A 21,107-nucleotide genomic window follows, 5' to 3' on the forward strand; every position below is an offset into this window, starting at 1 on the left:
ATTACCCAGTCCATACCAGTATAGATTCTAACACATTACCCAGTCCATACCAGTATAGATTCTAACACATTACCCAGTCCATGCCAGTATACATCCTAACACAATACCCAGTCCATACTAGTATAGATGCTAACACAAATCCGTCCATACCAGTATAGATATCCAGCATGATATTTTTCTCTATTGAGATCTGATGTGTTTTCAAAGTGTTCCTTTCATTTTTTTGAGCAGTGTATATAAGGTTTCCCCCCAGTTTTGCCCATTTTTGTGAGTCAGGACTGGTGCTAACCCTTAAATTGCGTGAATTTAATTGGGTGTGTCAGAGTGGTAGAGATATCCACACAGTTGAGACTAGTATCAAAGGACCCCTTAAATCATCAGCTCCTTAGAGGGGGTTGTACACAAAAGAAAAATTGTGGTTATAACTGCTTGTGTAACTGCCGTGTGAGCTGGAGTCTGGCTTCAATTTGTCAGTGAATATAAATCTCGACGGACAATGCTGCTGTCCTTGTTTATCCTTCACCCAGAGTGGGGGCGCTCTAATACAGGGGGTGTTTTACTGGCCAGATCACCATGTAAAAAAGAGGGGAAGAAGCCTAAAAAAAAAAAAAAAAAACGAATGTGGCTACCACATCTAATGATTGGTACGCTGCAATATATTACATTATTAGTTTTGAGTTTAATACTGCTTTGAAGAAGAGTTAAATGTATGTTGTTAATGTATTATACTAATGTTAGGTGTTTACTTTCCAGATGTTTCATATGAAATCATTCAGCTCTTCAATGATTCATACTTACATTGGATTGTGACCAGACTTGTCCCACTGATCTACACTGTTGTGTTCCTCGTGGCTCTTCCTCTCAATATCATGGCGATCTTCATATTCCTGGTGAAGATGAAGGTCAGGAAGCCGGCAGTGGTCTACATGCTCAACCTTGCGGCTGCAGATACCTTGCTTGTTAGCATTCTGCCTTTTTATATTGTCTACAGATTCTTTGGAAATGACTGGATCTTTGGAGATGGAATGTGTCGCTTTGTCACGGCAGCATATTACTGTAACATGTGCTGCTCCATCCTGCTCATGACAAGTATCAGTGTGGACCGTTTCCTGGCCATAGTCTACCCGGTGAGGTCTCTCTCCTGGCGCACAGTGACCCGAGCCTGGCTAGTGTGTGGTGTCATCTGGATCATCTCATTGGCCAGCACTGTGCCTCTTCTCATAATAGATCAAACCTGGGAATTTTACATTCTAGATATCACAGTATGCCATGATATTCAGTTCTTTGGCATTTATATTAATTTCTATTTTTACTATTTCACCACTGTTATCTCACTTTTCTTTTTGTTACCATTATTTATTACAACTTTCTGTTACATTGGAACCATCCGCCGTCTCAGCAGATCACAATTTGATCGCACACATAAGAGATTGCGAGCTATCCGCCTAACCGTAATTGTGCTGAGTGTGTTTGTCCTTTGTTTTGGCCCAACCAATGTCCTCTCTTTAATTACCTATGTGAAGTTGTATAAGAGTTATGATGGCTCTCTGTATATTCCCTACATCCTCTCTTCCAGTCTCAGCAGCATCAACTGTTGTGTGGATCCTCTTATCTATTACTTTGCATCCTCCGAGTGTCAGAGATACGTCTACAGCTTGCTGCGCTGTAAGAGAAATTATCCTCCTCCAGTAAAAGAAAAGTCTATCCTAAAACACAAAGATCGACAACCAGAGAGAGGACCAGAGGAGGCTATTCGCCTCAAGCCAATGAGAGTGGATAAGTTATTGTAACACCACTCATTATATCTCACATAAATAACACCAAGGTCTGTAATACCTAAAGGTCACTTTACTCCCCTTAAAAATAAAGTTTAAAAAAAATAAAAATATTACCTCGGCTCTGACTTACGATGTTTCCTGGAGATGTGAGTGATGTCACTGGAGGAGTGAGTGATATCACTGGAGGTGTGAGAGATGTCACTGGAGGATTGAGTGATGTCACTGGAGGTGTGAGTGATGTCACTGGAGGTGTGAGAGATGTCACTGGAGGAGTGAGTGATGTCACTGGAGGAGTGAGTGATGTCACTGGAGGAGTGAGTGATGTCACTGGAGGAGTGAGTGATGTCACTGGAGATGTGAGTGATGTCACTGGAGGTGTGAGTGATGTCACTGGAGGTGTGAATGATGTCACTGGAGATGTGAGTGATGTCACTGGAGGAATAAGTGATGTTACTGGAGATGTCAGTGATGTCACTGGAGGTGTGAGAGATGTCACTGGAGATGTCAGTGATGTCACTGGAAGTGTGAGAGATGTCACTGGAGGTGTGAGTGTTGTCACTGGAGGAATAAGTGATGTTACTGGAGATGTCAGTGATGTCACTGGAGGTGTGAGAGATGTCACTGGAGGTGTGAGTGTTGTCACTGGAGGAATAAGTGATGTTACTGGAGATGTGAGAGATGTCACTGGAGATGTCAGTGATGTCACTGGAAGTGTGAGAGATGTCACTGGAGATGTCAGTGATGTCACTGGAGGTGTGAGAGATGTCACTGGAGGTGTGAATGATGTCACTGGAGGTGTGAGTGTTGTCACTGGAGATGTGAGTGATGTCACTGGAGGAATAAGTGATGTTACTGGAGATGTGAGAGATGTCACTGGAGATGTCAGTGATGTCACTGGAGGTGTGAGAGATGTCACTGGAGGTGTGTGTGATGTCACTGGAGGTGTGAGAGATGTCACTGGAGGTGTGAGTGATGCCACTGGGGGAGTGAGTGATGTCACTGGAGGTGTGAGTGATGTCACTGGAGAAGTGAGTGATGTCACTGGAGGAGTGAGTGATATCACAGGAGATGTGAGTGATATCACTGGAGATGTGAGTGATGTCACTGGAGGTGTGAGTGATGTCACAGGGGGAGTGAGTGATGTCACTGGAGGTGTGAGTGATGTCACTGGAGGTATGAGTGATGTCACTGGAGATGTGAGTGATGTCACTGGAGATGTGAGTGATGTCACTGGAGGTGTGAGTGATGTCACTGGAGATGTGAGAGATGTCACTGGAGGTGTGAGTGATGTCATTGGAGGTGTGTGCGATGTCACTGGAGGTGCGAGTGATGTCACTGGAGGTGTGAGAGATGTCACTGGAGGTGTGAGAGATGTCACTGTAGGTGTGAGTGATGTCACTGGATGTGTGAGAGATGTCACTGGAGGAGTGAGTGATGTCATTGGAGGTGTGTGTGATGTCACTGGAGGAGTGAATGATGTCACTGGAGTTGTGAGAGATGTCACTGGAGGTGTGAGTGATGTCACTGGAGGTGTGAATGTTGTCACTGGAGGTGTGAGTGTTGTCACTGGAGGAGTGATGTCACTGGAGGAGTGAGTGATGTCACTTAAGGTGTGAGTGATGTCACTGGAGGAGTGAGTGATGTCACTGGAGGTGTGTGAGATGTCACTGGGGGTGTGAGTGATTTCACTGGAGGTGGGAGAGATGTCACTGGAGGTGTGAGAGATGTCACTGGAGGTGTGAGTGATGTCACTGGAGGTGTGAGTGATGTCATTGGAGGTGTGAGAGATGTCACTGTAGGTGTGAGTGATGTCATTGGAGGTGTGTGTGATGTCACTGGAGGAGTGAGTGATGTCACTGGAGGTGTGTGAGATGTCACTGGGGGTGTGAGTGATTTCACTGGAGGTGTGAGAGATGTCACTGGAGGAGTGAGTGATGTCATTGGAGGTGTGTGTGATGTCACTGGAGGAGTGAGTGATGTCACTGGAGGTGTGTGAGATGTCACTGGGGGTGTGAGTGATTTCACTGGAGGTGGGAGAGATGTCACTGGAGGTGTGAGAGATGTCACTGGAGGTGTGAGTGATGTCATTGGAGGTGTGAGAGATGTCACTGTAGGTGTGAGTGATGTCACTGGAGGTGTGAGAGATGTCACTGGAGGAGTGAGTGATGTCATTGGAGGTGTGTGTGATGTCACTGGAGGTGTGAGTGATTTCACTGGAGATGTGAGTGATGTCACTGGAGGTGTGAATGTTGTCACTGGAGGTGTGAGTGTTGTCACTGGAGGAGTGATGTCACTGGAGGTGTGAGTGATGTCACTTAAGGTGTGAGAGATGTCACTGGAGGAGTGAGTGATGTCACTGGAGGTGTGTGAGATGTCACTGGAGGGGTGAGAGATGTCACTGGAGGAGTGAGTGATGTCACTGGAGGTGTGAGTGATGTCATTGGAGGTGTGTGTGATGTCACTGGAGGTGTGAGAGATGTCACTGGAGGAGTGAGTGATGTCACTGGAGGTGTGAGTGATGTCACTGGAGGAGTGAGTGATGTCACTGGAGGTGTGAGTGATGTCAATGGAGGAGTGAGTGATGTCACTGGAGGTGTGAGTGATGTCACTGGAGGAGTGAGTGATGTCACTGGAGATGTAAGTGATGTCACTGGAGGTGTGAATGATGCCACTGGAGTTGTGAGTGTTGTCACTGGATGTGTGAGAGATGTCACTAGAGGAATGAGTGATGTTACTGGAGATGTGAGAGATGTCACTGGAGATGTGAGTGATGTCACTGGAGGTGTGAATGATGTCACTGGAGATGTGAGTGATGTCACTGAAGGTGTGTGTGAGGTCACTGGAGGTGTGAGAGATGTCACTGGAGGTGTGAGTGATGCCACTGGGGGAGTGAGTGATGTCACCGGAGATGTGTGTGATGTCACTGGAGGTGTGAGAGATGTCACTGGAGAAGTGAGTGATGTCACCGGAGATGTGTGTGATGTCACTGGAGGAGTGTGTGATTTCACTGGAGATGTGAGAGATGTCATTGGAGATGTGAGTGATGTCACTGGAGATGTGAGAGATGTCACTGGAGATGTGAGTGTTGTCACTGGAGGTGTGAGTGACGTCACTGGAGGTGTGAGTGACGTCACTGGAGGAGTGAGTGATGTCACTGGAGGAGTGAGTGATGTCATTGGAGGTGTGAGAGATGTCACTGGAGATGTGAGTGATGTCACTTAAGGTGTGAGTGATGCCACTGGGGGAGTGAGTGATGTCACTGGAGGTGTGAGTGATGTCACTGAAGGTGTGAGAGATGTCACTGGAGGTGTGAGAGATGTCACTGGAGATGTGAGTGTTGTCACTGGAGGTGTGAGTGATGTCACTTAAGGTGTGAGAGATGTCACTGGAGGAGTGAGTGATGTCACTGGGGGTGTGAGTGATGTCACTGGAGGTGTGAGAGATGTCACTGGAGGAGTGAGTGATGTCACTGGAGGTGTGAGTGATGTCACTTAAGGTGTGAGTGATGCCACTGGGGGAGTGAGTGATGTCACCGGAGATGTGTGTGATGTCACTGGAGGTGTGAGAGATGTCACTGGAGAAGTGAGTGATGTCACCGGAGATGTGTGTGATGTCACTGGAGGAGTGTGTGATTTCACTGGAGATGTGAGAGATGTCATTGGAGATGTGAGTGATGTCACTGGAGATGTGAGAGATGTCACTGGAGATGTGAGAGATGTCACTGGAGATGTGAGTGTTGTCACTGGAGGTGTGAGTGACGTCACTGGAGGTGTGAGTGACGTCACTGGAGGAGTGAGTGATGTCACTGGAGGAGTGAGTGATGTCACTGGAGGTGTGAGAGATGTCACTGGAGATGTGAGTGATGTCACTTAAGGTGTGAGTGATGCCACTGGGGGAGTGAGTGATGTCACTGGAGGTGTGAGTGATGTCACTGAAGGTGTGAGAGATGTCACTGGAGGTGTGAGAGATGTCACTGGAGATGTGAGTGTTGTCACTGGAGGTGTGAGTGATGTCACTTAAGGTGTGAGAGATGTCACTGGAGGAGTGAGTGATGTCACTGGGGGTGTGAGTGATGTCACTGGAGGTGTGAGAGATGTCACTGGAGGAGTGAGTGATGTCACTGGAGGTGTGAGTGATGTCACTTAAGGTGTTAGAGATGTCACTGGAGGAGTGAGTGATGTCACTGGGGGAGTGAGTGATGTCACTGGAGGTGTGAGTGATGTCACTTAAGGTGTTAGAGATGTCACTGGAGGAGTGAGTGATGTCACTGGGGGTGTGAGTGATGTCACTGGAGGTGCGAGAGATGTCACTGGAGATGTGAGAGATGTCACTGGAGATGTTAGTGTTGTCACTGGAGGTGTGAGAGATGTCACTGGAGATGTGAGAGATGTCACTTGAGGTGTGAGAGATGTCACTGGAGGTGTAAGAGATGTCACTGGAGATGTGAGAGATGTCACTGGAGATGTGAGTTATGTCACTGGAGGAGTGAGTGATGTCACTGGAGGTGCGAGTGATGTCACTGAAGGTGTGAGAGATGTCACTGGAGGTGTGAGTGATGTCACTGAAGGTGTGAGAGATGTCACTGGAGGTGTGAGAGATGTCACTGGAGATGTGAGTGATGCCACTGGAGGTGTGAGTGATGTCACTGGAGGTGTGAGAGATGTCACTGGAGATGTGAGTGTTGTCACTGGAGGTGTGAGTGATGTCACTGGAGGTGTGAGAGATGTCACTGGAGATGTGAGAGATGTCACTTGAGGTGTGAGAGATGTCACTAGATGTGCGAGTGATGTCACTGGAGGTGTGAGAAATGTCACTGTTCCTCCTGGAAAAGCAGAGTGTGTGAAATGCTGTGTGAATACGCTCATTGCAGTGTTCAGTGGGCAGCATGATGACGTCACTCACACTACCTGCTGGGTTGGAAGCCGGGGGTTGAGCTATGAATGGCTCTACAGTAAGTGAATTTGGTGCATTCATTTGGTGCGGCAGCCTAAAAATCTAGATTAGGGGGGTAGCTCGCAGGACTCTATTCTGAATTTGGTGCATTCGTTGCAAGGTATCTAATATGTTTAGTTCATATGATCATCAACTCTATTTAATAGCCATAATGTGGTACTTCAGGAAAATACCACATTATGGCCACTAGATGGAGCTGATGATCATAGGAAATTTACGGGGGACTACATTGACTACATTTTAGTCAAATTACGGGGATTATTTGTGATGACTCAGTGAATGATTGACACATTTGTACAGAGAATTTTTTTTTGATAAATAGTCCCCTATAGTCTGACTTAGTTATAAATCTAGGGGGCTTCTTTCTATGTTTATCATGGTGATAAGGCTCTTTTCTCTCTTTCACCATTTATTAACCACTTCCAGTCCAGGCCAATGCTGACATTCCTCTCCTAAATATATAAGACATAATTTTTTTGTTAGAAAACTACTTAGCTAAGGATACTAATTTCTTGATGACAAATTGCTTCTGCTCTTCTGGTGGTCGCTTAGTTTTGTTTGTTTTGTTCCTTGAACTATATTATTATATTGTTTTATTTTGCTGTTCTTTTAGCCCCCATTCACACTAAGGCGACCTGTGAGGCGTCCTGGTCGCCTCACAGGTCGCCGTAGGTCGCCTTCCATAGGGAAGCTGCGGACCCGTTCTAATAGGAGTGACACAAGTCGCTCCGACTTAGAAAAAGGGTCCGGAGCTTCTTTGGGGCGACCAGGAGGCGACCGCCATAGACTTCAATGTTATGAAGTCTGTGCCGGCCGCTCCGAGGTCGCGGCGCGCTGCTCGCACCGCGACCTCGGAGGTCGCCCCTGGAAGTCAGATCGCCCCTATGTGAACGGGGCCTGAGTCCATCCACTACATGACCAACCCTTTGGCCCACAACATGCAGCAGTCGCCATTAGTGGCGCCTTTCCCCCTGAGTGCTACTTTATAGTTAGTGGGCGGGCGGCGGCGGCGGACACAGTTATAGTTCCCATTTGGGGTGTCTGACTCCGCGGTGAGCCCAGAATCGAGTACAGGGGAGATTCCAAAATATTGATATAACAAAATTTCAATACTCTATGACTCTGTATCCCTTGATGTTGTTATTGGAAATATTGCACTGTCTATATTGTTTGTACCAACCTTGTGTCCCCACTGGTGTCCAAACGTTGTCATGCTGGTAACTTTTTTGTTATTGTCCTACTCATAGACTGTTTGAATGTCTTGTATTCTTTTTTGAAAATTCAATAAAAACGAATTAAACAGAAAACTACTTAGAACCCTTAAACAGTATATATCATTTTATTAAGCAGAGGCCCTAGAGAATGACATGGAGAATGTTCCTCTTTTAGAATCATTTAGAATATCCTTGTCCATGGTCCAGGTGTATGCATGTCCTCTCTCCACATATGATGTTCAAGAGAGCTCCAAATAGTAATATGTTACATTATCTTATAAACACAGTGCAGCGCAGTCATAAAAACCCTCTACAAAATTGTAGGAATGACCCTATGTGCAGGGTCAACAATATTACATAAACATAAATATATCAACCACTTGCCGTCTGCTCACTCAAGCACTACTGCGGCAAAGTGGTTCGTTATCGTCTGGCGACGTAGACCTGTGTCGCCAGACACTCCCCCTTCTCGGCGGCGCGCGCGCGCCGCCGGAGGCTCGCTCCCGCTGTATTCAGTCGCAGCGGGAGTCGGGCCAGGGGAGGAGCGGCGGTGATCACCGCTGCTCTTCCCCGATCATTGGGGATCAAGTGTGGACATCCGCCCGCTTGTGTAAACATAAGCGGGCGGATCTCCTAAGTGACAGGCAGGGTCACATTGCAGGGTTCAGCATAGCTGAACATGCGATCTGTCCCTGTGTCACTCAGTCACCTCCCCCCACACACGTCAGTAAGCACCAGGCATACATTAACCCTTCCCTCTCCAATAAAATTAACCCCTTCCCTGCCAGTGTCATTTTTACAGTAACAGTGCATATATATAGCACTGATTACTGCAGTAATGTCACTGGTACCCCCAAAAGTGTCAAAAATGTCAGTCAAGGGTTCGATCTGTCCGCCGCAATGTCGCAGTCCCACAAAAAAAATCGCAGATCGCCGCCATTACGCGTTAAAAAAAAACACCAAAAATGACAGAAATCTTTCCCTTAGTTAGTAAACGCAATAACTTTTGCGCAAACCAATCAAAATACGCTTATTGTGATTTTTTTACCAAACATAGGTAGCAGAAAACAAATTGGCCAAACATGTAAAAAAAAATTTGATTTTTACATTTTTTTGGGGGGGGGGGGAATTTCATCTAAAAAATGTGAAAAATATTGTTATTTTTTCAAAATGGTTCGAGTAGCCGTGGATCAAGTGACCAATCCCCTGTGGGATTGGTCACTTGATCCACGGCTACTCGAACCAGGAAGTAACACAGCACAGCACGCTGCACGCGGGATTGGTCACTTGATCCACGGCTACTCGAACCAGGAAGTAACACAGAACAGCATGCTGCACGCGGGATTGGTCACTTGATCCACGGCTACTCGAACCAGGAAGTAACACAGAACAGCACGCTGCATGCGGGATTGGTCACTTGATCCACGGCTACTCGAACCAGGAAGTAACACAGCACAGCACGCTGCACGCGGGATTGGTCACTTGATCCATGGCTACTCGAACCAGGAAGTAACACAGCACAGCACGCTGCACGCGGGATTGGTCACTTGATCCACGGCTACTCGAACCAGGAAGTAACACAGAACAGCACGCTGCACGCGGGATTGGTCGCTTGATCCACGGCTACTCGAACCAGGAAGTAAAACAGCACAGCACGCTGCACGCTCTGCATACCTGTACAAGCTTTTACCCCATGGATGTAATGTAGGTGTGATTCTTATGATTTAAGCTGAATAAACTTTGGCAAACATACAGAGAGCACTAGATCCTTTTTTGGTATATTTCATGTTCTGGAGGACACATCCTGGAGGGTTGCTTAGTATCGTCGGTATTCGGCTGTGAAGACTGCTTGGCTATTATCTGTTGACAGAGGGCTTGGAGCTGTGTTCCCTGATTTTTTGAGATTATTATGCGATTTGACCCTGCAGGGTGGTGTTTTTAAGGTGAGAGACAGATAATGCTTGGTGGTGGGAAGCTGCGAGCACTGAAGTCACATTGATTGTCATTTCACCAGACCACATGTGGACTTTTCTTCTTTCTCACTTATTTCCGAGTTATGGACTGTCTCTCATAATAAGTTTTCTATATTTTAACATATTTAATATATTTATGTTTATGTAATACTGTTGACCCCGCACATAGGGACATTCCTACAATTTTGTAGAGGGTTTTTATGACTGCGCTGCACAGTGTTTATAAGATATTTTTAAAAGTGTATAGATTGCCTTTGAGTGTCAGCTGCTGATCCATACACTGTAAAATTCAGCGCTGAATCTTCCATCAATTTTTTAATATGTTACATTAGACAAATACCAAATCCCAGATTTGGGGAGATGGGATATCTATTGAACAGTCAAATCTATTGAACAGTCAAATCAATGCAATCAACTGTATGCTGTCCTAAATCTGTATACACAAGGAATATCCAGTGGCGGAACTACAAGGGTCACAGCAGTTGCACTTGCGACTGGGCCCTGAAGATCCACCACTGTGGGGGGGGCCCTTCTTTCACTGCAAGGGAAGGGGCGGTCACTGCGAGAGGAGGGGGCCGCTTCAACCAGCCCATTCTGTAACTGAGAGGGGAGGGGGGCGGTCACTGCGAGAGGAGGGGCCACCCCTGCCACCCCCATTCTGTCAGTGGCTCAGAGCTTGTATTGACAGTCCCTCCTCCCTCGAATGAATAGAAGACAGCCAATCCCTCTCCTCCCGTGCACCGCAGGAAGTGTGAATGATAACATTCACCTTCTGAGCTTCACACTTCCCGCGGTGCATACAGGAGAGGGGCGGGAGGAGAAGGAGCAGATCAGCTGTCTCTTATCTGTTTGAGGTAGAAGGAACTGTCAGTGCAGGCTCTGAGCTGTATGAGAGAGACACTCTCAGCTCAGAGTACTGCTGATGGGCACTGATAGGCAGCATTGATGAGCACTGATAGGCAGCATTGATGAGCACTGATAGGCAGCATTGATGGACAATGATAGGCGGCATTGATAGGCACTGATAGGCCGCATTTATGAGCACTAAGTGGCACTAATAGGCATCATTGATGAGCACTGATAAGTGGCACTGATGGGCAGCATGGATGGGCACTGATAGGCGGCATTGATGGGCACTGATAGGTGGTATTGATAAGCACTGATATGTGGCACTGATGGGCAGCACTCACAGGCAATTGTGATAAGCACTGATAGGCAATACTGATGAGCACTGATAGGCAATACTGATGAGTACTGATAGGTGGCACTGATAGGTGTCATTCATGAGCACTGATAGGTAGCATTGATGAGCAACTAATATGCGGCATGGATGAGCACTGATATGTGGCACTGATAGGCAGCATTGATGAGCACTGATAGGTGGAATTGATGAGCACTGATAGGTGGCACTGATAGGCGGCATTGACAGGTAGCATTGATGAGCACTGATAGGTGACACTGATAGGCAGCATTGATGAGCACTGATCGGCGGCATTGATGAGCACTGATAGGCAGCACTGATAGGTAGCATTGATGAGCACTGGTAGGCAGCACTGATGGCCATTGATGAGCACTGATAAGCGGCATTGATGGGCACTGGTAGTTGGCACTGATAGGCAGTACTGATGGGCACTGATAGGCAGCACTGATGGGCATTGATGAGCACTGATATTTGGCACTGATAGGCGGTATTGATGAGCACTGATTGGTGCCACTGATAGGCGGCACTGATAGGCGACATTCATGAGCACTGATAGGAAGCACTAATAGGCACTGATAGGTAGCACTGATGGGCAGCACTAATGGGGCTGCACTGATAATCAGGACTCTAACTATCAGAGCTTTGATTATCAGTGTAAACAATATACTGACAGTCTTCTGGTTAATGGTTCTCCTTTGCTCACACAGACACAGTGTGGGATGAAATGAGTGCTGATAACCGAAAAAAGTCTGTTTACATGTGATCAGCTGATCACATGGTAAAGGGCCACTATGATTGTCCGAAGAACACAGCAGTCACAAAGCATGCTGGATGCACGCCCCAGTAGGCACGTGGGAGGCAGGAATCTGGGGGGATGTCCATTGATGCCCTCCCAGAACTGGAAGCCTGGAGCTCGGATGAAAGAGGGGGGGGGGGGTCAGGGGGGCCCTTTATGGTTTCTTGCACTGGGGCCCTGAAGGTTCTACATATGCCTCTGGGAATATCCACATACAGATGCACTTTCAGCACTTCAACTGCACTGCAACTTCACATTACTTCCTGACATATGACATTTGATTTACTAGCAAAATCTTTGGCTCAGAACGCCATAAGCAAGGTTAGACATTCTGTAGTAGGCCCTTCAGTGCAGAACAGGAATACACATCTTTTCTGTTAGACCATCTCTTCCCTCTCCTCTAGGGAGCACCAGAGTACTGGAACCACTCCCCTACAGTACAGTATGTATACTAAGTCCATAGTCCTAGACTTCCATTACCGAGTCTTAGGACCCACAGCTGAGAGCAGGGGGACAAGGTGCTCCATTAGTATACCAATCTCTTCCCAATGTCCCTACTATAACCTTTCCCAGTCAGCCACACTCCCAGATGACAGACTTATTCCCAGAGTTGTATAAAGTACTCAAAACCCATACTTGAGTAAAAGTACAAGTGCTCGATCAAAAAGTGACTTGAGTAGAAGTGGAAGTGCTCGATCAAAAAGTGACTTGAGTAGAAGTACTAAAGTATTCAACATTTTTTGTACTTAAGTATTGCAAGTAGTTTTATTAAAAATTTTGCTTCTCAAGTACTGAAAGTAAAAGTACCAGTAGTTTTGAAAAAAAAATTGCTACTCAAGTACTGAAAGTAAAAGTACAAGTACTGTGTTATGTGGTTATTAAAGAAAGAAGTCAAAAGTTTGAACATCATATTGTTTTTTTATTATTTCAAATGCAGCTTTTATTTATACATACAGTAGCATTTATTTTCGTATGCGCTGATAATACACATGTTTTGAGCTTCATGAAACCCGCCATCTACTGTTCTGGCAGTGGTCATTTTTATAATTGTAACGAGTAACTATGCAGCACAAAAATAAAATATCGGAGTAGAAGTATTGAAATCATCAAAAAAATGTAGTGAAGTAAAAGTGGAAGTAGGAGAAAAAAATTCTACTCTAGGAAAGTACAGATACCGCCTTTCGGTATAAAGTACAGTAGTGAAGTAGTTCTACTTAGTTACAATACATCTCGGCTTATTCCCAGGCTTCCACCACTTCTCACATGTGAGGACTCTGTCCAGACCTCCCAGGCCTTACACACCCTGCTACACAACCCACAGAAGAAGGTCAAGGGAGATAGGGTGACTACAGCTTCTACTCACATGATCTGTATCGCCTCGCCAGGGAATTCAGAGCTTTTTTGATCAGCTCTGTGTAGGATTACATTTTAGCAGATCTGGGTTGTCCTGTTCCCATACCCTGAACTCCTGGGTCCACTCCAAGCTGGCATTTTTTTTTTTTTTTACTTGAAATTTGTTTTATTGAGAAAAGAAGAATAAGCGAAAAGCAACCCAAGGGGTTACGGAAATCAGTACAATAGTAAGACAAATACCATGATAACATGAGAAATAGCTTGGTGCAAGTATGTTAAGCAGATAACAACATCTATATAAAATAAATTAAATGGGTGCGCTAACCAATAAGAAAAAGGCGAAGCTGCACTTAAACCCTAAGAACTAGAGAGTAAAAGAATAAAAAAGGGAAAATAAGTGCGCTCTCCCAAAAACCTTAAGTGATTCTCAATTCACAAAGGCATAACATGATATACAAAATATATCAACGTGATACAAAAATATAGTGACCACTGGATCTATAACAGTCAAATGATCACGGAGAGGAGGGAATGATTCACTGTGAGGATCAAGGCTTATAGATCATCTTGTTTGTACACCTTTGTTGTCAATCTGGTAAGGAGCCTACCTACAGTATATGTCCAATCCTGTCCTTGGGTGGAAATTGAGTTTCTGGATTTTTTAACTTTTATGCATCATTTTTTATAGTCACTGGTTTTCACGTGTTTTATATGTGAAGGAACTGATGGACAATCTTTTAAGAGGACTTTTCCTGAGACATCCTGGCAGGAATGCCAAAGTTCCTTCATTGTGAATATGTTCCAACACTGTGTGTGGAGAGATCACGTTATTTTTTTATTTGAGAGACTATTGCACATATTTCTTTTCAGTCATTTGACTGTTATAGATCCAGTGGTCACTATTAGGGATGATTGAACTTTTCAAAAGTTCGGTTCGGCCAGAACATCTGAACTTCCCGAAAGTTCGGCCCGGATTTCAGAACCCCATTGAAATCAATGGGACCCGAACTTCGGTAATCAAAAAACACAATTTTGAAGTCCTAAAACCCAATAAATGCCCCTAAAAAGTGCATAGGGTTCTGGGTCATACCCCAGGGACTATTAATCACACAAAAAAAAGTTCTTAAAAATTGTCATTTTTGATAGAGAGACAATTATTGAAAAAAAAAAAAAAAGAAAAAAAAATTCTTTGGATTTAGTATCTGGGGGGTCTAAAAAGTGTACCTGTGAAATTTCAGCTCTGTAGCATGTCCAGAACCATAAAAAAAAAAGATTGTTTGTATTTTTGTCACTTATAGAACAGGTTAGTGGCTTCTCTCTTTTCACACCTTGCCGGTTTAGTAGCAAGCGTTTTTTTTTGGGAATTTTTTGGGGTCTTTTCAGGCAGGCAAAACATCTGATGTGTATAGGGGGTATATATACACACCCATGTATGTATATATACACCTAGACATATATAGGTGTGATAGTAGCAGAAATATATGCTTGCGCTAATGAAATCATTTACACTAATATGGCTCCTCTCCTATCACACCTATTTATGTGTAAGTGTAAAATACATATAAGTATGTGTGTATATATACCACTATACACAAGTTCAGATGTTTTGCCTGCCTCCAAAGAACCCAAAAAAATGCCAAAAAAAACCGCTAGCGCAAAAAAAAAACGCCCAGGTGTGTTGTTGCAGGCATTTTTTGGGGGTTTTTGGAGGCAGGCAAAACATCTGAACTTGTGTATAGTGGTATATATACACACATATACTTATATGTATTTTACACTTATACATATATAGGTGTTATAGGAGCAGAGCCATATTAGTGTTAATTATTTCATTAGCGCAAGCATATATTTCTGCTACTATCACACCTATATATGTCTAGGTGTATATATACATATAAGTATGTGTGTATATATACCCGTATACACAAGTTCAGATGTTTTGCCTGCCTCCAAAAACCCCCCAAAAAAATGCCTGCGACAACACACCTGGGCGGTTTTTTTTTGACGCTAGCGTTTTTTTGGGCATTTTTTTGGGTTCTTTGGAGGCAGGCAAAACATCTGAACTTGTGTATACGGGTATATATACACACATACTTATATGTATATATACACCTAGACATATATAGGTGTGATAGTAGCAGAAATATATGCTCGCGCTAATGAAATAATTAACACTAATATGGCTCTGCTCCTATAACACCTATATATGTCTAAGTGTAAAATACATATAAGTATGTGTGTATATATACCACTATACACAAGTTCAGATGTTTTGCCTGCCTCCAAAAACCCCCAAAAAATGCCTGCAACAACACACCTGGGCGTTTTTTTTTTTTTTTTTTGGCGCTAGCGTTTTTTTGGGCATTTTTTGGGGGTTCTTTGGAGGCAGGCAAAACATCTGAACTTGTGTATAGTGGTATATATACACACATACTTATATGTATTTTACACTTAGACATATATAGGTGTGATAGGAGCGTAACTATATTAGTGTAAATTATTTCATTAGCGCAAGTACATATTTCTGCTACTATCACACCTATATATGTCTAGGTGTATATATACAGACATGTGTGTGTATATATACCCCTATACACATGTTCAGATGTCATGCCTGACTCCAAACATGTGCTCAAAAAATCCCTATAGACGCCTGCAGCCAAAAAGCAAGCTGACAGGGGCGAAGCCATATTACTGCAGCGAAAGTGACTTGAGAGAAACTATCTTTTCTCTATAGCGGTCACCCTGATATGGCAGGGTTTGGTCACCCTGCCATAGCAGTCAGTGTCAGTTCACCCTACACTACATTACGGTCACCCTGATATGGAAGGGTTTGGTCACCCTGCCATAGCAGTCAGTTAACCCTACACTACATTACGGTCACCCTGAAACTTCACACTTTCCCTAGAGAAACTAAATTTTTGAAGCTAACTAAGGTGTAAAAGAGCACCCTAACTACACTAGATATCCCTTTCCTCGCACTAATAAATGCTAAATGACACTTTTAAAGTAAAATTAATAGAACTGCTTCCACTCTCTTCCATGTCCCTGTATAACAATGCTAGGAATTTGGCGGGGGCTATCTTATATACTGGGGGGCGTATTCACTAATGATTAGTCTAGGGACCCCCTAGTCACTCCAATCACATTCCTAGCATTCTCCTGCCCCCTCAATTGGCTTTTACTAATGGTTCTGGTCCAATCACCGGCTTTTAAAGCTCATTTCCTGAACCATTGCATTTTGGTCGGTTCTGGTTGCCGAATTCCGAACTTTTTGGGCAAAAAGTTCTAAATTCGGCCGAACATCGAACACCCAATGTTCGGGTCGAACCAATGGTCGACCCGAACCGTTCGATCATCCCTAGTCACTATATATTTGTATCACGTTGATATATTTTGTATATCATGTTATGTCTTTGTGAATTGAGAATCACTTAAGGTTTTTGTGAGAGCACACTTATTTTCCCTATTTTATTCGATAACAACATATAGTCAGAAGTAGTAGGTATTGCTGTACAGTCTCAACTGTGGGTTTGGTTAGAATTTCCAGATTGTGCGATAGCATGAGATAACTCTTCTTGATACCTCGAAATAGGCTAGGACAAGGGTGTTGCTGGTTAGGAAAAGTTATAAGCGGACAGGACATACCGGATTGAGTAGCCAGGCATTCCATTGCTTCCAAAAGGTTGCCTATGCTCTGCTGGAAGGAATAGCCAGGCATTCCATTGCTTCCAAAAGGTCCCAGCTGGCATTTTTATGGACACTCACTACACCTATGTATTCACTAAGGGAGGGGCCTCTCTAAAAAGGAAGCAAACACCTGCTTACAACTTTCCCCTTACCATACCATATTGCCAACAGAGTAATCTAGTGGTGGGTAAGCTAACTGCACCTGAAAACAAACCAGTAATGGTCCCTCTCCTTGATAACTCAAATCCTGGAGCCCTTGTTAATGCACAGCAGCATGAATGAGCCCATCATGTACAAATTTCCAATGGTGGAGCAATCTGCATCCCTGTTGTCACTTATGGCAACAACGTCCTCACCATCTCACCCCACCCATGTACAGTTCCTGTTGTTTGGGGGGTTGAAATAGAAAAAAACACAAAATCATCACCATTCACTGTACAAAACAAGATGACCGCATTTAGAGAGAAGAGAGGTGAAAAGAAAAAAGACTTCCATCCTGAGCAATGAAAGAAACATCAACCAATGAAACTAATGATGGAAAATCGTTTTTCAGTAGAAATGTTTGAGCTGTTATCAGAACTGGAGGAGATGAAGTCTGTCGATAATCTCTCACATCAATGTTCTTTTGTTAATGGTGATAAACCATGTCTTTCAAACATTTGGAATCACTCCCAGTGCTACTTACTGTCAGCTTATGGGTAAATTGGTGCTAAATATCCATGTACAAAGACTGTCATGACTCCATCTAAGGTATCCATCAAATGTCTATAAAAATATATTTTTGAAATAGGTTTTACATTACATCTAACTATCAGTGCATGCAATGCATGTATTTACTAGACATGTGCAGAACGGAAAAATTAGTTTCATTTTAGATAGATTCGTTATGGTACTAATTTTGTTTCCTTATGGAATTGGTTGAGTTTGGTTTTCGGAATTTATTTAGTTTTGTTTAGTTTTCGTTTAATGTTCGTCTCGTTTTCGTTAAAATTAGTTTAATTTATTAATTTTCTAACAAATTCCAACTTTTCAGAATGATTAGATTTTGGATCGATCTAAAATGATTTGAATTCTGTGTGAAGAAATAACTGGTTGTTAAGCAGCGGGCTGGGCAGCAGGATGCCCGCGTCCTTAACAACCACGAGTCTTCCCCATTGACAGATGAATGTAAAAGAAAAGAATGCCAGCAATTTCCCGGCAATAGAGAAATGTAACAAAAATGGCGTAGGGTCCCCTGCCCCCCAGTCCATACCATGCCAAAATAAAATTTAAAAAAGACGGCGTGGGGTCCCCCCCCCAAATCCATACCAGACCCTTCTCCGAGCATGCAGCCCGGCAGATCAGGATGGGGATGAGCGAGCCCCCCCTCCTCTTGTACCATACCAGACCACGTGCCCTCAACATGGGGGGAGTGAGTGCTTTGGGGCAGGGACAATCCGCCCCCCCCCCCCACCCCAAAGCACCTTGTCCCCATACTGATGGGGACAAGGGCCTCTTCCCGACAACCCTGGGCTGTGGTTGTCGAGGTTTGTGGGCAGGGGGGCTTACTGGAATCTGGAAGCCCCCTTGTTAAAGGGAGCCCCCAGATCCCATGTGAATGGGTATCGGGTACGAGAGCAATATTTTTTTCCTTTTCGGGTCGGAAGGCGGATCTACGTGTTTTTTTTATTATTTATTTTTAATAAAGGATTTGTCAAAAACTGTGTCTGTGTTTTTATTATTTTTTTTTACACTATGTAACCGATATGGGGGGGGGGAATCTGGGGGCCCCCTTGACAGATGATGACTCATTGTTGTTAAGGACGTGGGCTGCTGTCTTCCCGGTCCTCTGCTTAACAACCAGCTATTTCTTCACACAGAATTCGAATCAGTCGATCATTTTCAACCGATCCGAATTCAAATCTTTCTGAAAAGTTGGAATCCATTAGAAAACGAATAAATGAAACACATTTTATTGGATTGCAATAAAATTCATTACTGTTCATTGCTATTTCATTTGGTGACTCCGATACATGCAAATCTCCGAATAACCAAATTTGAATTTGTATTCGGACTGAAACAAATTGCACATGCCTAGTATATACAAAAGTCAAGATATCCAACTGATAGTACAGACCTAATATGGAGGTTAAGGGACTATTTATCAGTGTTTTCACCCAAATGAACACAACTTACATCCAAAATTCACCCAATTTTCTAATGTACACTAGTGCGAAAAGTGTGTGCATATCTTGGGTGAAAACATGTCTAAAAGATATCTGTATAATTCTCCATTGCGATCAAAGTCAGAAAGATGTTTCCCAGACTTCATGCATAATATTTATTATGCACAATATTTTATATTTATTTGAAAAAATTGAGAAACAAAAAGTCGTGGAGATCTCTCCCAATCCATACCAGGCCCTTTGGGTCAAGGGTATGTGTTGAGGGTATGTGGCCTGGTGTGGTTAAGAAGAAGGAGCTGCTCACACGTCCCCCCTTTTCCTGACCTGCCAGCTACATGCTCAGATAATAATCTGTTATAGATTTTGGAGGGCCCCATGCCATTTTTTGTTTTCATTTTGGCATTGCATTGCCAACAATTTAAATATCATTTTTTTAATTTGTTTTTTATAAATGTAAGTTTTGCTGCAGCAGGTTCTATACACGGTACAGATGTGACAGTTTACAAGCAGACTAAGGGGACCCCCCAGGCACTATATTAAATGGAATTTTTCATTTTTATTCTTTCACTTTAAGCATTATTAAAATCTTTAAAAAAAAAAAAAATGTGCATTGATACATGTCCCCCAGGGCATTACCTAGGCCCCCATACCCTTTTTATGTCCAATGACTTGCATATAAAGCTTCAAAATTGTCACTTTTCAAGTTCAGGTCTAATAGACTTTAACCACTTTACCTCCGGCCACTGTGCTGCTACTGCGGCACAGTGGCTCGTTATCGTCCAGCGACGTAGACCTACGTCGCTGGACTCCTCCCCCTGTAGACGGCGCTCGCGCGCCGCTGGAGGCGCGCTCCCGCTGTTTTCATTCACAGCGGGAGTCGGGCCAGGGGATGAGCGGCGGCGATCGCCGTCGCTCTTCCCCGATCGTTGGGGAATTGAGTTTGGAGATCCACCCGCCTGTGTAAACAAAGCGGGCGGATCTCCTCAGTGACAGGGAGTGACAGATCGGAGTGTTCAGCATAGCTGAACATCCGATCTGTCCCTGGCTCACTCAGTCACCTCCCCCCCACACGTTAGTAAGTACCAGGCATACATTAACCCCTCCCTCTCCAATAAAATTAACCCCTTCCCTGCCAGTGTCATTTTTACAGTAACAGTGCATATATATAGCACTGATTACTGCAGTAATGTCACTGGTACCCCCAAAAGTGTCAAAAATGTCAGTCAAGGGTCCGATCTGTCCGCCGCAATGTCGCAGTCCCGCAAAAATCGCAGATCGCCGCCATTACTCGTTAAAAAAAAAACACCAAAAATGACAGAAATCTTTCCCTTAGTTAGTAAATGCAATAACTTTTGCGCAAACCAATCAAAATATGCTTATTGTAATTTTTTTTACCAAACATAGGTAGCAGAAAACAAATTGGCCAAAAATTTAAAAAAAATTTGATTTTTACATATTTTTTTGGGAGGAATTTCATATAAAAAAATGTGAAAAATATTGTTATTTTTTCAAAATAAATGCTCTTTTTTTTGTTTATAGCGCAAAAAGTAAAAATCGCACAGGTGATCAAATACCACCAAAAGAAAGCTCTATTTGTGGTAAAAAAAAGGACGTAAATTTCGTTTGGGTATGGCGTCGCATGACCGCGCAATTGTCAGTTAAAGTCGCACAGCGCCGAATCGCAAAAAGTGGCCTGGACGTAAGACAGCAAAATCCTCCGGTGGTAAAGTGGTTAATAGGGTTCACGGTTTGGGTCCAAACTTTTAAGATGTTTAAGAGTTCTGGCAAGAACCAACGGGGGGGGGGGGGTGTTCGGCCCAACTTTAGTTTGGTGTAATATTGGTTTGCGGCCAGATTTAAAAATAAATAAAAAAATAGCACCAGCTGTGGGAGTTTGATACTTATCGCCCTTCCAGGGCAGATTCATTTTAATGAAGGTGAGCCAGTAAGCTTTATCTAGGAACAGAAAGAGTCCTTTTTTTGT

General features: G+C 44.0%; 1 protein-coding gene across 1 annotated transcript; it reads left to right on the forward strand.

Moving 5' to 3' along the window:
• Positions 1-794: 794 nt before the first annotated feature.
• On the forward strand, positions 795-1,790 carry LOC309543519 (proteinase-activated receptor 1-like; the record flags this gene model as incomplete). The annotated part of the gene is made up of 1 exon (XM_082275994.1): positions 795-1,790. The coding sequence occupies exon 1, from the start codon at positions 870-872 to the stop codon at positions 1,788-1,790; it is 921 nt and encodes a 306-aa protein (XP_082132120.1). The 5' UTR covers positions 795-869.
• Between the last annotated feature and the right edge of the window lie 19,317 nt (positions 1,791-21,107).

Source organism: Pelophylax lessonae (genome assembly GCF_965119305.1).
Source record: "Pelophylax lessonae genome assembly, contig: HAP1_SCAFFOLD_159, whole genome shotgun sequence".
NCBI classification, from domain to species: Eukaryota; Metazoa; Chordata; class Amphibia; order Anura; family Ranidae; genus Pelophylax; species Pelophylax lessonae.